The sequence below is a fragment of the Coregonus clupeaformis genome, chromosome 9 (assembly GCF_020615455.1).
Source record: "Coregonus clupeaformis isolate EN_2021a chromosome 9, ASM2061545v1, whole genome shotgun sequence".
In the NCBI taxonomy this organism is placed as follows: domain Eukaryota; kingdom Metazoa; phylum Chordata; class Actinopteri; order Salmoniformes; family Salmonidae; genus Coregonus; species Coregonus clupeaformis.
Window position 1 is genome coordinate 30,637,679 of NC_059200.1, and position 16,241 is coordinate 30,653,919.

General features: G+C 46.0%; 1 protein-coding gene across 6 annotated transcripts in view; it reads right to left on the bottom strand.

Annotated features, from left to right (window-relative positions):
• LOC121573745 (RNA-binding protein Musashi homolog 2-like) overlaps positions 1-16,241 on the bottom strand; it is a 335,153-nt gene that overhangs the window by 12,845 nt on the left and 306,067 nt on the right. For 5 of the 6 annotated variants that reach the window (XM_041885953.2, XM_041885956.1, XM_041885952.1 and 2 more), the window contains exon 11: positions 8,093-8,155. In XM_041885953.2, the coding sequence (XP_041741887.1) occupies positions 8,093-8,155 (63 nt within the window). Of the gene's footprint in view, positions 1-8,035; positions 8,156-16,241 lie in introns of all 6 variants that reach the window. The other variant, XM_041885955.1, reaches the window with a different exon arrangement.

Here is a 16,241-nt window from a genome sequence, read left to right on the forward strand (position 1 = left end):
CATCCCTAATTAGACAAGCTTCCTCTGCTTCCTCTCCTCTTTCTAATTAGATCTTTAACAACAAACAAGCAGCGACCTTTACAAAGGCCTTGCCACAATCTCTCCCATTAGTTAAATGGCTGAGAGGTGCTGCACTGAGGGAGGGGAGGGAGGGGGAGGCCCTGCTTTGTCCCTGGCCCAGCCACGCCACCCATGCCACATCCTGCATGGTACCGGCTGCCAGGCCCCCGACAATGGCAGCTTCCTGTTGCAATCTGCATAATTCCGGCAATTCCAGGATAGCGGGAACGACAGGACACAAAGACGACATCGACACACACAACAAATACACATGGCGGCTTTGTTTGCGCTGACACGGACAATTAGTCCTCAGCTGCTGGTATGAGGCATCTCACTGCCAGGAGGGTCTTATCTAATAAAGCCAGGCAAAATTACTTTTATTGTTCAGGTAGATTGCTTCTAATGATAGTGCCACCAGTGGGAGAGAATATGAATAAAATGAGGCTGACTGAAAACGTTCCCTTCTATGGACCAAAGCAGCCATCTGGGAGAGGCAGAATAGCTTGATGATCTTCCCCAACACATTTTATTTTCAGAGCAAACAAATGATTTAAGCTACTTTCACTTGGGCGAAGGTGAGAAACAGAACGAGTGAAGAAAAGTGGCTGAACATCAAAGATGTAGAAATAATGTATTTCCTTTGATCATCCTAACAGACATATGTTCTTTCCCAAGCTGTTAGAGAGAGCCTAATTCTCCCATTTCTCTACACTAGCGTGTTTATGTTGGGGAATGGACGGGGCATGTATACGTGTGTTTGCATACAATCCCAGTGGTGCTTTGGAATAAAGCTCATTATAAACTACAGTACTGTGGTTCTATATTAAAGGAACACCTGGTCCAATCAATGGAACTACCACAAATGAATAATAATAAACCAGCATGGAATATCATATGGCACAATGACTTTGTTCTTAGAATAGAACACAATACTGCATGTCTCTCTGACAACTTTAACATGCAAGGAGCATCTACATATTACCTAGACCTTTTTGGTCTGTAGATAATAAATGCTTTGTGCCTATCAGTACTCACCAAAATGTACATTCTGATTGAGGTGACTGAGGACAGAAACAGTGCCATAAAACAATGCTTTGCAGACAATCACAGCACTGAAAATCCTTCTACAATAACAGTCTGTGACTATTCAACTGAGGAGGACACTTTGTGCTCCAGTGTAAGACGTCTTTCCTTGGTCTTTCATGGTTAAGTAAAGGTGAATGCTCAGACACCTGTGCACTACCTCAGAGATTTGCACTAGAACCCTATACTGAGGAGTTTAAACTGGACTGTGGAGGGGACACGCACACACTCTTACGCATGCACACACTCTTACACACACACACCGATAGATCCTCATCTCTGTAGAGTGATGTCTCAGGTAGGCTGGGCAATAGGCCCCCACAGCTGCAGCAGCATCACTGATCATATCTGTTATGAGCCTGAGACCATCCCATTATTAATATTCACACCATCTAACTGGAACAATGCCCCCTTCTTTGGACTTTATTTTTCCCCCCACACTGGTCTAATTGGATGTAATTACTCATCTACAAAACAAATTAGCAGGTTGAGGTTGCCTTGGCGACCAGATCAGGCGGCCCAGCAGTGCGAATCGTTCGCCGAGCTCCATTTATACTGATAATTATCCCTCTCTCCCTCTTTCCACTCTCCCACTGGCCAGGGGCTGCTGGGGTGGGGGTGGGCAGCTCTCGTCGGCCAGCTCAGAACTTACTGCCCAGGGTTGGAGAGGCTGCATCTCTCATAGCATACTGCCATCACGAGGGTGGCTTTCTTCAAGTAGATATATGCTCCTGTCTCATTTCCACTTTGCCAGATGACTGCCTCTAAGGAAGGATTCTAAACCACTGCCTTGAAACTTGCTACTCTACTCATCTCTTTGAGAAAAAAAAGACAAAGAACACCATCATGTTCATGGTAAAATGTAGGGGATATTTCCACTTTACCCCTTTAGAGAGAGGACAAGGTGTTTAAGAGTGCACAAGTCTGTGATTATCCTGACACTGAGGCTTCAATTCCCCCAAATACACACAAATACTCACACACACATTAACACACACACACATGCACACACACACCGTCACAGACGTGCACACACACACGCACGCACAAACACACACACGCTGTCACTGGCACACACACACATACACGCACACACACACACCTAGAGCAACGTTTGCTCCCAATCATCCCGCCCTCTCTCCCCTGCCCCCTCTCAATTCCCTGGTGGCCATAAAAATACATCACAACGCGGAGGACGTCAATAAACCTGTCATACAGCTTCCCAAATTAGCTTTGAATATCACAGCGACTGTAATTAGCTACTCCATTTCCATCGATGCAATTTTAAAAAGGAGAAAAAACTGCCGCTCTCTGGGCTGCAGAGAGTAGCTTTCACTTTCCATTTGAAATAGTATTTTCTGACTGAATGGGTGACTAATTAACAGCACTAGACCCCCTTTTCAAAGACAGCGACATTTCATAAATAATACATATTTAATGTCTTGTCATTTTATGCTCAGAGAGGCTTGGCTAATGAATTTTAACAGATGATTTATTCCTGCATTTGCTAGCCCGTACCCAAGCCTTTGTTCTCCTTTAGGCGTTCATTCTTTCTCTCTTTCTTCCTCTCTCAATCCTTTTTCAAACACTGATAGCTTCCAAAAGTGCCTCATCACAGGAAAATAACAGTTTTTAAAAGAACACGAAAGAGGAAATGTTGTCTGACAGTGAATCACAGGTGTCTAATCAGCCATGTGACAATGTGATGTGTGACGTGGGCTACTTTCCCCTGCAGGTGTTAGTCAGGAGGTCTATGGAACACAACAACAGAACACTATAGAACACTATGGAACACTAGAACAGTTCTGATCCTATACTGTCTTTCTAACAACACAACGTTCACATTTTGACCGGGGTTTTGGTTAGTGTTAATGAGTGTTTATAAATGACAAGTGATTTATAAGGTGTAGCTATTCATATTCATAAGTCTTTAAATTAGGTCCATGCAAAAGTTTCTCCAACTTCCACTGAAACCAAAGTGAGTGAGGCCATGACCCCAGCCTGCCTGGAGCCCATTGGGAGAGACACAGCATCGATCAACCCCCAGGGGCTTCTTCCCAGTGACCCCTGAACATCTGCCAGCCACAGCTGTGTGAGCCACTGCACTGGGACAGGACAGGAGCAGGCGAAAAGGAGACAGGGACGCCTCCCCATCCCCAACGTGTCACATCTTCTCCCTGGGCCCCAGTCAAACCGGGGGAAAACACTGTCACATGGATTGGTTTGGCATGCTAGACCCAGGACATGTGATGCTCTTCTGGGCTCGTCACTGAGCTAAGCGGAGCAGCATCTGGGGCGAACGGACGGACCTGAGCACCCGTGGGGCCCGGGGAGCCAGATTAATTTAGCCCAGCGAACGCAGCCAATCCCAGACTCCTCTGGGGCACTTCCCAGGATCACAGAGCTTGTTGGGAGGAAATGGATAATGATCTCAGATAATGTGTCAAAATGTGCCAAATGATTTCCCTCTCCAAGCAAGCTGTGGGTTCATCAGTGGAAAACAAAACAGCCAGGGTTCAGTGGAGGAGAATACTGAAAACCCCATCTACATAAGAAACTCTTATTTCTCTTTAAGGCAGAATAGAACCATAGGATAACAGTTTCCCTGGGGATATGAATCACATTGTAGAAATGATCAAACCAAACATAAATGAAGAAATGGTATGTTATGTATCTATGTCAATGATGTCATCACAGATGTATGTCAACATGTTACAGATTATAAATTGTGTATGTTGAAAACAACACATCCCTGCTTGTAAAAGCAGGAACATTTTAAACATATTTCACTGTTTAAATCCCTCTGAAAACAACATGTTACACTAGCAGGTGCTGCTTAATAGCACTATTATACAGTATGGGGTCCAATTCAGGCATAGAAATATGACTACCAAAGCATTACACTGTGCACTGTGCAGTAGGAAAGGTCACATCAAAGCATATCCTCAGTGTTTCACAGGTCACTGGGGGCCTAAAGACAGCATTGATTGGCCATAGAAAAGGCCCTGAGAGATATGCTTATTCCAGAAATAATATTGGAGGGAACTGAAGAAACGTTAACCTTCAGCACAATGCACTTATTGTGTACCAAGGGACTGTTGGCCAGGAGAACCGGACATGTAATGAGTCTCTTCAGCTGACGAGACTGATCCGCTCCCACTGAGTCTTACTGACATCCACCTACTCACAGGGGAGGGAGGGAGAGTGGGGCAGACAGAAGAAAAAAGAGGGGAGAGAGAAGGACAGGGAAAGGTAGAGAGAGAGAGAGATAGGGAGAGAGAGAGGGAGAGGGGGAGAGACACAGAGAGAGAGACAGGGAGAGAGATGGGAGAGAGACAGGGAGAGAGACAGAGAGAGAGACAGAGAGAGAGAGACAGAGAGAGAGACATGTAGAGAGAGACAGGGAGAGAGACAGAGACAGAGAGAGAGACAGGGAGAGAGACAGGGAGAGAGACAGAGAGAGAGACAGATAGAGACAGAGAGAGAGACAGAGAGAGAGAGAGACAGGGAGAGAGACAGGGACAGAGACAGAGAGAGAGAGACAGGGAGAGAGACAGAGAGAGAGACAGATAGAGAGACAGGGAGAGAGACAGAGAGAGAGACAGAGAGACAGAGAGAGAGACAGAGAGACAGACAGAGAGAGAGACAGAGAGACAGGGAGAGAGACAGGGAGAGAGAGAGAGAGAGAGAGAGAGAGAGACAGGGAGATAGACAGGTAGAGCGACAGAGAGAGAGACAGGTAGAGAGATCGGTAGAGCGAGAGACAGAGAGAGACACAGGTAGAGAGAGAGAGACAGGGAGAGAGACAGAGAGAGAGAGAAAGGGAGAGAGACAGGGAGAGAGAGACAGGGAGAGAGACAAAGAGAGAAAGGCAGAGAGTGAGAGAGCGAGAGAACGAGAGAGCGAGAGTTAATGGTTAAGAGGTAGTGTAAGCAAAACATAAAGAAGAAGAAAGAAAAAAAGAAGATAAAAGCTCAAAAGAGCATCCTCGGACCTAATGAGCTCGGCAGCAGAAATTCCATGGCGATCGATGCACGATGCAGGTTTACAGGCGGCGGCACGGAGGCCTTGAAAAAAGAAGGGGCCATCTCATCTGAGTTTCTGAAACATCCCACTCATTTCCGATGCACATAATAAGAGCTCATTCCTCTGGAGGGAGCTGAAAGGGCCTGAATGAGAGACAGAGCAGGCAGAAATATCTCTGTTGAGTGGGACCGAGGCGACGGAGGAGGGGAGATCAGAGGGGAAGGGCAACAAGGCCTATACTCCAGGCTGACATGACATTCACGCAGCTCCTCAGTTCTAGGAGAGAGGTGCATGATGGGGCTGATGCAACAGAAACAATGCTGCCACTCTGCATTCAAAGGCATTGTATTGTAGCATTTTTATTCTCCCATAGAATACTGTTTGAAACTAAAGCAAAAAGTTGAAAAGCACACCTGCACACCTCCAATAAGGACCAAAGTGATGATGAGGCAATCTAAAAGACAGCACTCTGATGAGTGATCTCCTTCTATTGGAGGATCAAAGATGCAATCTAGTGATCTAGCATCTCAGTGTAATGGGTGATACCATTGTTTAGGAGCCCAATAAGGTCAAGTCTGAGTGCACCAGACCCTAGATTTCCTGTGACTTACTGATCAATCACTCTGTCCATAGGAATGACAGGGCCACAGGGAATCCATCAATAACAACTCCTATTTTCTCCTCACTTATAAACTAAATTGATTATATCCCAGTAATAAACCAACAAAGCAATAACTTATCCGGGACATGTCATTCATCAGTGACTGTCAAATAGCTATCCCTATTCAATACATCAATCCTCTAATATTTTCTCAGATGACCTCAGTAATACAGGCTCATCATCTATTATTTATGCACAGAAGGACAAACACTGGGAAGGGAGACATAGAATAACATTCTGATTCCATTCTTGTCATTCAGGGCTAAGTTGTTATGGCGTGATAGCGAGGCCAGTCCTAGGGATTACTTTACTCAGAGAGTAAATAAAAGGGCCACACGGAGGAGTTAAAAATACCCTCCATCGTCATCAGCAGCACTGACCTGTCATGGAGAGGGAGGCCATGTGAGCGTGGTGTCGTTCTGTCCGGTGTAATTAAGCCGTGGGTTGTCAGAGCCAGAGAGGAGAAAAGGGTGACACAGCCCCATGTTGGAGATAGGGGACTGTCTTTCACTTACCCTTGGCTCTCTGCGGAGCAGGCAGGCATGCCAGTGAGCAGCCAGCCACGTGGCGAGGAGAAGAAAGAGGCAGGGGTATAAGGCTCGCTCGGTGTGATGTTAAGCATGTGGGTAAATAGGAGCACGGTGGGGCGGTAACGAGATGCACCCGTCCACCCCGGCACAGCACGGCGCTGCAGCTCGGAGAGGAGACGAGCGGGAGATTAGCAGAGACGAAGGTCAAATTTAAACATGCAGCACCCAACCCTGTTTATCTACTGTGTGTGTGTGTGTGTGTGTGTGTGTGTGTGTGTGTGTGTGTGTGTGTGTGTGTGTGTGTGTGTGTGTGTGTGTGTGTGTGTGCATGTGTGTGTGTGTGTGGGTGTGTGTGCAGTGTGTGTGTGTGTGTGTGTGTGTGTGTGTGTGCGTGCGTGTCCTAGCGGCAGGAAGCATAGCGGTTAAGAGCGTTGGGCCAGTAACCGAAAGATCGCTGATTCGAATCCCCAAGCTGACTAGGTGAAAAATCTGTCAATGTGCCCTTGAGTAAGGCCCTTAACCCTAGTTGCTCCTGTAAGTCACTCTGGATAAGAGCATCTACTAAATTACTAAAATGTAAATGTAAAATGTGTGCAGTAAACTGTGGGGCTGCGGGTGACTGGAACCTCAGAGCTGAGAGAGCCCCCTACGGCTCCTCATTACCTAGTCTGCAGCAGACCTTTGAGGTCATCATTTATCTCACTACACCTCTGTCCTCACCTCCCCCTCATACATCATCTATCAGACAACCCAGAGTTGTGTTACAATCTGACAGCAGTACATGATGGGCCCCCTGCATCTCGAACTTCCTCATTCTCTGGCAGATTGTTTGTTTTGAAGAGGCCTGATTGGAGAGAAAGAACATCTGATTTGCTTCCTGTGTTCCCTGCGCTGAAGTGAATGTGTGTGTGTGTGTGTGTGTGTGTGTGTGTACACGCTTGAGTGTATTGATGGGTCAGGGCATATTTCCAAACAGTTTCCATCAGGACTTTGAGGTTTACATTCACATGATCATACTGCAGGAGCATGTGCACATATTGTAGAGGACCAACCTATGGGAGGTACAGTAGCACATGGAGACAGACGACCTGAGTCTGATTAAGAAAGCCAGTCTTCCCTAGAGCTTGGATGCTGCCTGCAATTTCCGACACCAAGGTTGTTATTCAGTGCTATTGATTGCTTTAGTGTTATTGAGAAGGACAGAGCCAGATCTGTTAATGTAGTTGACTGGTGAATCAATGATGAGTGAGAAACAGGGAGAAGTGTGTGTTTGTACATTGTTACCTAATCAATCAATGCTATGTGTGTGTACAGTGAGTGGATGTCTTCAGGTTTTCTGGTTGGAGGAGTAATGTTAGTCACTGAGGGCTAAAGCAGACATATCGCATCACATCGCCAATGAAGAACTACACAAAAGTTGAATTCAGCGACTAATTTCTAATTTGGTCAAAATCGATCAAGCTACTTTATGTCCTAAACACCAAATTATTTTGGTGAGTCATTCTTAGACAACGTTTTAGGATATGAGAATAACTGTTTCATTGAAGTGTTTAGGGCTCCAGCATGTGTGGACTGCATAAAGCATGTTTCCATGAGTGTGCTAAGGAGAAGCAGAGGAGCGGGAGAAGCTGGAGGGAGCAGCAGCCACACAGAACACGGACAGAGCAGAGTTTACCTGGCCCTGTGTTCTGCGGGTAAGCCATGTAGCCGCCTTTTCCACGGGCCCCCCTACCTGAGCCACGTGCTGCCGCCACCGCTGCTGCCGCCACTGGTCCGTACGCCGTCGCCGGGAAGCCTGCAGGCACACAGAGGGCACATGTCACTCACTGTCATCCCAGACTCAGCTAGTAGAACCCAGAGGCTGCTCCACAGGAGATCACCACAGTGTTCTAGTGTTCTATCGACACGCTCTGGGATCTGACATACACAACCTTCCCATTCATACAGAGAGATAGAGAGACAGGGAGCGAGAGAAACAGGGAGAGAGAGAGACATAGAGACAGACAGCCTTCCCATTTATAGAGAGAGAGAGAAAGAGAAAGAGAGAGAGAGAGAGAGAGAGAGAGAGAGAGAGAGAGAGAGAGAGAGAGAGAGACAGAGAGCGGTACACTTGTGAACATGCGTGCATAAGCACATACACATAGATAGACACGCATGTATGTGCACACACACACGTATGCAATCACTCACTCACACACACTGTCTCTGGTGAGAGTTTAGGGTAGGCGGGAGGTCCTCTCTTCCATGCTGAGCCTTCACTCGCCTAATTATCAGCACATGCACACGCTGTGCACAGGACGCCCTAAAACGCTCACTATCGTTTCGATCGTGCCCAGTTATTCATGCCTCTTAATTGAGTTAGTAGCAGCAAGTGAGCTCTGCTTGGTGGAGGCTCTCTGTGCCATATTGCCATATTTCCATTTAGCGTGGGGAGACTATCTCCGCTGGGGGTAGGGGAGGGGATGTCAACGGCTTTACTCTGGGGAGAGACCAGCTTCTTTATAGAGATTTACAGCATTGCTCTCTGGGAGGTCTGGTTCTGTAATGTAATGTGTGCCCTGTATTTTCTTCTGGCCCCAGGAGTTACCAGTTAATATCAATCAGCTTTGGTCACTTGAATGCATGAGTGAAGGTATCAAAATATTTTCTATTTTCAGGCACTCAAATTGAGCCTTGACATTTTGTGGGTGGTTGGAAACTATCCTCCTCCTTCTCACTGTCATGTTCATATCCAATCAATACTCATTGCAAGAAAATTAGCATTTGTTGTTTTACTTTGACTTTCCGAGCCAATCTGTTAATCTGTTAAAATAGTGTTCAAATATGCTCTGAACAGTATTAAGCAGATTAGGACTTCCACTGATTTACTCAGTATAATGGTGCAGTGCTCTAACAATTTAACTAATACCAGCATCATTACAGTGTTCAATTAAAGCAACAAGGGGAGTCAGTGTGTCTATGCCTCTTTTAGAGCATTGATATAATTACAGTGCATTCTCTCTCTCTAATGAACACACCCATCTCTGGCTGACAGAGACCCGTCCATGCCCAGGGCCTGACACCAGAGATGGCTGCTCCTCTCTCCTCTACCCTCCCTCTCTCACACAGAGGAATGGCACGTCATTAGGCTTGACGACTGGCCTGACTCTTCACTCTGGCCCTAATACGCTTTTGCATAAATCAAACAGCCCACATTATCCTGACAGGAACGTACTGTTAACGAGAAAATTCAATCTCCTAATTTCCCCAGCCAGCCAGCCAGTCAGCCAGAGAGATGTGGTCTTGATCTTTTTGAAAGTGTCCTATGTTCATGTTCTGTGTTGGGTTGTGTGTGATATGTTCTGTGTTCTCTATGTGTTGTATTCTGTGTTTGTGTTCTGTGTGTGTATGTTCCGTGTGTGTTGGGCTGACAAGCAGCCGGACAGACACACAGGGGAAGTGTTGAGCCCTCTCTGGAGGAAGTCGGGAGTGTTTTTCTGATGCTGTCGAGGTGAGAAGACCACCAAGGTGTGACCTATTTTCTGGGCCAGCGTCCCCCTGCAGTTCTGCCCAGAGGGGCTCACACAAAGACTGATGAGGGTGAGGCAAGGGGGAGGTGGGAGGAGGCAACAGGGCAGGGTCAGAGGAACCGCAGAGGAGAAAAACACATTGGTTTTCAATTATGTAATTCACACCTCTGCAGACACAATGTGAGCATGAGCGATAACGTTGGTGTGAGGTGCCTTCATGCTGGGACCGTAAGGTGGGCGAGAAGCAAAGAGCTGCCGTTACAGGAAAAACAGCTCACAGCTCAGAGAGGTGAGTGTGTGATGGGTAGGGTTGCAAAATTCCGGTAACTTCCCCAAAATTCCCAGGTTTTCCATTTCCAGAAATCCCAGTTGGAAGATTCAAAGAAACAGAAGGGAATAAGCAGGAAATGCAGAATCCTCCAACCAGGATTTCTGGAACACCTGGGAATTTTTGGAAAGTTTCCGGAATTTTTCAACCCTAGTGAGGGGAGGGGCTTGGTGGGGACCACATGTAGGTGGCGGTGTATAGAGGAGGATATGACGCTGTCCATTCCACGCAATACTAAATTGGACAGACAGACGGAAAGCTTTTCACAACCAGTCCCAATTCTCCTCAAGTCTAAGACGGCCCTGATTCAAACAGCACCTCTGATATTCTACACCTCTGTTTAATCTCTTCAAAAAAACACAAATCACCTCGGATGTTATGTTTAATGACGGTTACGCATCCCTGCCTCTCCACAAACGCCAGCCCCGCTGTTGCTGTGCAGAAGAGCCCTTTGATGGAGTCAACACTGTTTTCTCTCCCTCGCTCTCTTTTCCTAAGTACTGTATCTTCCCCTCCCTGCCATTGTCACGATGCCCCCAGTTGACCCTGTGGCTTCAAAGTTAGTGGCAGGCAAAGTTGTGGAGAGAGATTAACTTTTCAGGATTAGGTGGGTTAATTAATAGATCGCTGCGGGTCTTTGTTTTGTGTTCAGGCGGTAAGAAGCCGCCCAAGAGAGGCGCTGCAGCATTAAATCAATTTCATGGGCCTTTTATTACTGAGAAGATAAAGCCAATATTTAGCTTTACATTTGTCACTATTATTTGGAACTGCTTTGCCACTTGAGTGGCTGCGCTCTCTCAGTGGGGTACTGGGGACAAGGACACATCTGTTTATGGACTGGGGGCCCGAGGAGGCATCTGGGGACCTGTCCTCAGTGCTGTCCTCTCTCCTCTCCGCCTCGGCTGAGAGCACAGGCATTCGCTCCACTTCAACAGAAGAGTCAGACAGAAGCACTGATTAGACTCACAGCAGCACTGCAGTATACAGTTCCTCTCTTTGAGTACTCAGACTTTGTAATCATTTTTGTCTTCAACTAATTCAAAACAACATGAGGTGAGTAATCTATTCATAACCACAAAGCTGTCATTGATATCCAGTAACAACAAAAAAACACAAATACTTTCCTTTTTCTTATACGAGATTAAGAGAAAATAAACGTGGGTTTTTCTACCCTTCCTTTGAGAGAGGTCATTCAAAGTAACAGCTATCTCCTCCCAGCTCTCTCCACAGTGTATCAGTCTCTACTCTATACATAGCCATCCTGACCCCCTGAAGCTTTGTGACGCCACTCCGCTCACCTCTCTGTCCTACATCCATCTTTCTTTCTCTCTCATTCAAACTACCACTGTTTTCCACTCCATTCTGTCATCCCTTACACTCATCTATACCAAATCCATCTCATTAGCTCTGCTCGTTTCTCATCGTTCTGTGAAACTTGCCAACATCTCTCCTGTTCCATGTCCCACACTGGCTTTATCGCCGTGTCCAGACCCCTTTTCCCCGAAGCCAGTGTGGCACGTCACTACGACGCTTTCACTATGGCGATGGACTGCAGCAGCGAGAGCCCCCACAGTAAGATCACAGCCGTGTCCTGAGCGCTATGACAACAGCTCGGCTGATGTAAGTGTCCTCTGTATTGTTCTGTTGCAGCTCAGGTCACCTAGCAATGACAATGCACCACCATTCCCCTGCTCTGCTTTGCACTAAACAACATTTTACATTGTAGTTTTAGATTTAGCATACGCTCTTATGCAGTGCTACGTACAGTTAGTGCATTCCTCTTATGATAGCTAGGTGGGACAATAAGACTGAGATGTCTTACTTAATATACTCTTTGAAGAGGTAGGGTTTCAGAAGTTTTTGGAAGATGGGCAGGGACTCTGCTGTCCTAGCTTCAGGGGGAAGCACGTTCGACCATTGGGGTGACAGGACAGAGAAGAGCTTTGACTGGGCAGAGCTGACCCCCTGTAGGGGTGGGATGGCCAAGAGACCAGAGGTGGCAGAATGGAGTGCTTGGTTGGGGAGTAGGGTTTGAGCATAGCCTGAAGGCATCGTACACCTTGGAATATACAACGGTTTTAGAACAATCCACAGGGCAGAGAAAGAGCAGGAGAATGTAGCTGAAGAGTGTTTTTATCAAAGCACTGCTGTAGTTTTACATAGACAAATTATTCACTCTTCTGGTTTGTCTGTCTGAGAGAGAGGGGGACATAAAGTTCTCTGTACAGGGGGTGAGACTTTTACAGAGGGAATACGTCGGTAAACACAGTCATGGCCCACAGGGAAAGACAAGAAGCTCTGAGAGAGGCAGCCTCACTGTGGCCTCACTAAGAAGAGGAGGAGGGGTGGGGGGAGGGAGACACTGGGGAAATGGCGAGAGAAAAAATCACTCCCCCCTATGTTCCCTTTTACAGGAACCTTTGAAAAAAGAAATGGGAAAATAAATAACGACAAACAAGAGAGGAAAAAAACTGATGTCATATTTTTATCTCCAGGCTGACAAGTGGCCCATTGTTGTCGTCCTTCAGCACCAAGTCTCATCTTTTGTTGTTTTGGAAAAGGCTCTTCGCCAGCCGTATCAAAGGCTCAAATCACAGATGAGCTGGAGAGAACCAGGTGGCTTTTACATGAGCTGCCACTCACACACTAGCTTCTCACCTCTCCTTTGAGTGAATTCATTCTTAATGCCTCTGAATCAATGAAAACACCCACACACTGAGTTCTCCCTCATACAAGAGAAATGTAAACGTACAATCTGTGAGCGTTTGTGTCTGCGAGCATGCACAGAAGTACTGTATCTGTGCGATTAAAAGACTGGATTGTCTATTCATGTCGGTTGGTGTAGTTGTGGTTGTGTGTGTGCATGCACTCAATGGATTTGTGTAAGTGTGAGTGCACACTTGTGGATGTGTGTGTGTGTGTTTGTGTGAGCGTGTTTGCGAGCACCTTTTGTCCACCTGCAAGTGTGAACAGTGTCTCTTTTTGTGTCGATTGAGGGCAAATGGGTCCGTTTGGAATGAAACCATTTGGTACACTGATCCTTTGTTATTAGGACTTCATGGGTTTTGATTTGGGAAAGTCATTTATAGAAATAGGGAGAAAGCCCAGAGTCCAAAAAAAGCCAGGCTTTACGCTGGTAATTGCATTTTTCATACACCATTGAAAATAATGATGTGGGGAGGAAGCAGAAAGATTTGGAAAAATCCCAAACCCCTATATCCTCCTCTCGTCTCCTCTCCTCTCCGCTCAAATCAAATCAAATTATATTTGTCACATGCGCCGAATACAACAGATGTAGACCTTACAGTGAAATGCTTACTTACAAGCCCTTAACCAACAATGTAGTTTTAAGAAAGAATACCCTAAAAAATAAAATAATAATAATAATAATAATTAAAGAGCAGCAGTAAAATAACAATAGTAAAATAACAATAGCGAGGCTATATACAGGGGGTACCAGCACAGAGTCAATGTGCGGGGGCACCGGTTAGTCGAGGTAATTGAGGTAATATGTACATGTAGGTAGAGTTATTAAAGTGACTATGCATAGATAATGAACAGAGAATAGCAGCAGCGCAAAAGGTGGGGGGGGGGGGGCAATGCAATTAGTCTGGGTAGCCATTTGATTAGATGTTCAGGAGTCTGTTTAGAAGCTGGTAGAAGCTGTTTAGAAGCCTCTTGGACCTAGAATTGGCGCTCCGGTACCGCTTGCTGTGCGGTAGCAGAGAGAACAGTCTATGACTAGGGTGGCTGCCCTCTTCACGACTGTCTTGGTGTGCTTGGACCATGTTAGTTTGTTGGTGATGTGGACACCAAGGAACTTGAAGCTCTCAACCTGCTCCACTACAGCCCTGTCGATGAGAATGGGGGCGTGCTCGGTCCTCTTCTTTTTCCTGTAGTCCACAATCATCTCCTTTGTCTTGATCATGTTGAGGGAGAGGTTGTTGTTCTGGCACCATACAGCCAGATCTCTGACCTCCTCCCTATAGGCTGTCTCGTCGTTGTCGGTGATCAGGCCTACCACTGTTGTGTCATCGGCAAACTTAATGATGGTGTTGGAGTCGTGCCTGGCCATGCAGTCATGAGTGAACAGGAAGTACAGGAGGGGACTGAGCACACACCCCTGAAGGGCCCCCGTGTTGAGGATCAGCATGGCGGATGTGTTGTTACCTCCTCTCCTCTCCTCTCCTCTCCTCTCCTCTCCTCTCCTCTCCTCTCCTCTCCTCTCCTCTCCTCTCCTCTCCTCTCCTCTCCTCTCCTCTCCTCTCCTCTCCTCTCCTCTCCTCTATGGAGCAGAAGACAGAGGGAGTAGCTAGCTAGCTACTGTAGCTGAGGAGGAAAGCTGATTGTTTCCTCATGAACTATAATGAAGCAATATATTGTGACAGAATCAACCACAACACTAGAACACTGCAACCATTACAAACGTCAGTCCACCAAAGGTTAGAGAGCCACGATTTACGACTAATTACCACATTAGTCGTAAACACACACAAACACACATCTACCCAGCAGCACCACATGAGCTACGTGCTGTGTTTCATACAGCTACTGTATAGTGAGGGAATGATATACGACCACAGGCTATATTACTTTGTCATCGTGTCTTATAGCGCCCATAGTTTATTAGGGTGACTTACTTGGCTCCTGAGAGAGATGTTCACACATACCATTAAACGTTGAAAGACTTTCAGACCGATTGTGCCGACGGTGTCTGAGTGCACTGGAGCAGCCAGAACATTCTGTCTTAACAAACTACATAGCGCTCTACACAGACAGCTCATGGAGTCCCGAGGCAATCTGCTGCAGAGCTGAGAGAGAATCAGGAGAATGGAGATGTCCAGCCTCAGTAGTTTTCATGTTATCTTATATACATGTAATACCAGAAACCTGGCATGGTTTTTCCTTCCCCTCATCAGTATTATTGTATGTTGGTCTCTGGTCCAGGGTCAGTAGAGAGAACCTGCCAGGACACACAGCTGGGTTTTTCTCTGGAACTCTTTGTTGGTGTAACATCTCAGTCCGATTTAGAATCAGGGAGTGTATAACATGGGAGTGTTAAGCCTGTGGGACCCTGTTGAATCAAAGAGCCCAGAGAAAGTTCAGAATGTGTGTGTGTGACTGGACACCGCCCTCCTAACCAGATGCCAGTGTGGTTCCTCTGGGGCCGGGGGCGTTGATATTAACTAGACTAGGCCACCAAAGCCCCCTCTCAATAACACCAAAGTAAACAGTATTTTACATTTTTTTAATGCAATTTATTTTATTGAGAAATACTGCGCCAAACATCTTATTTAAACATATTTTTGTAATTATAGTTTTTATTGTTTCCTTTCACAATATAACAACAATACAATTGAATTACATTTGGCATTAAACAATAACTTGACAGACATGAATATACACTTATAGTATAATGCTGGTAGTCCCAGCCCACCCTATCAAAGGCTTTCTCTGCTTCTAGGGATAAGGCTGCCACTGAAGTATCCAAATATTTTGCCTTCCAGATGACATGCAATAGGCATCTAAGATTATCAGATGAAGTTCTGCCTTTCACAAATCCCACCTGGTCTGGATTTATGATTTTCTTAATGATATGATTCACCCTCATAGCCAGAAGTTTTGTAAACAATCTTCCATCACAATTTATCATCAAATTGGACGGTAGCTCGCACACTCATAGGGATCCCTTCCCTTTTTGAGAATTAGGGTGATTACTGCATCACTCATAGAAGGTGGGAACTCACCTGTGTCAATCAATGTGTTAAATGTTTTCAATATTTCTGGGCTAAGCTGCTCTGCAAACCTTTTATAGAAATCACTGGGTATCCCAACCAACCCTGGAGTTTCACCACTGGGTGATTGTCTTATAGTTTCGGTCAATTCCTCCAAAGTAATAAGGCGGTCAAGCTAATTCCTGTCTTTCTAGTTTATGAAGGTTCAAATGCCTCTGCTTTCTGCATATCTAAAGGACCGTTTGAAGTATAACGTTCCTGATAGAAGTCTCAAAATATATAGTTTATTTCTTTATGATTGGTAATCAG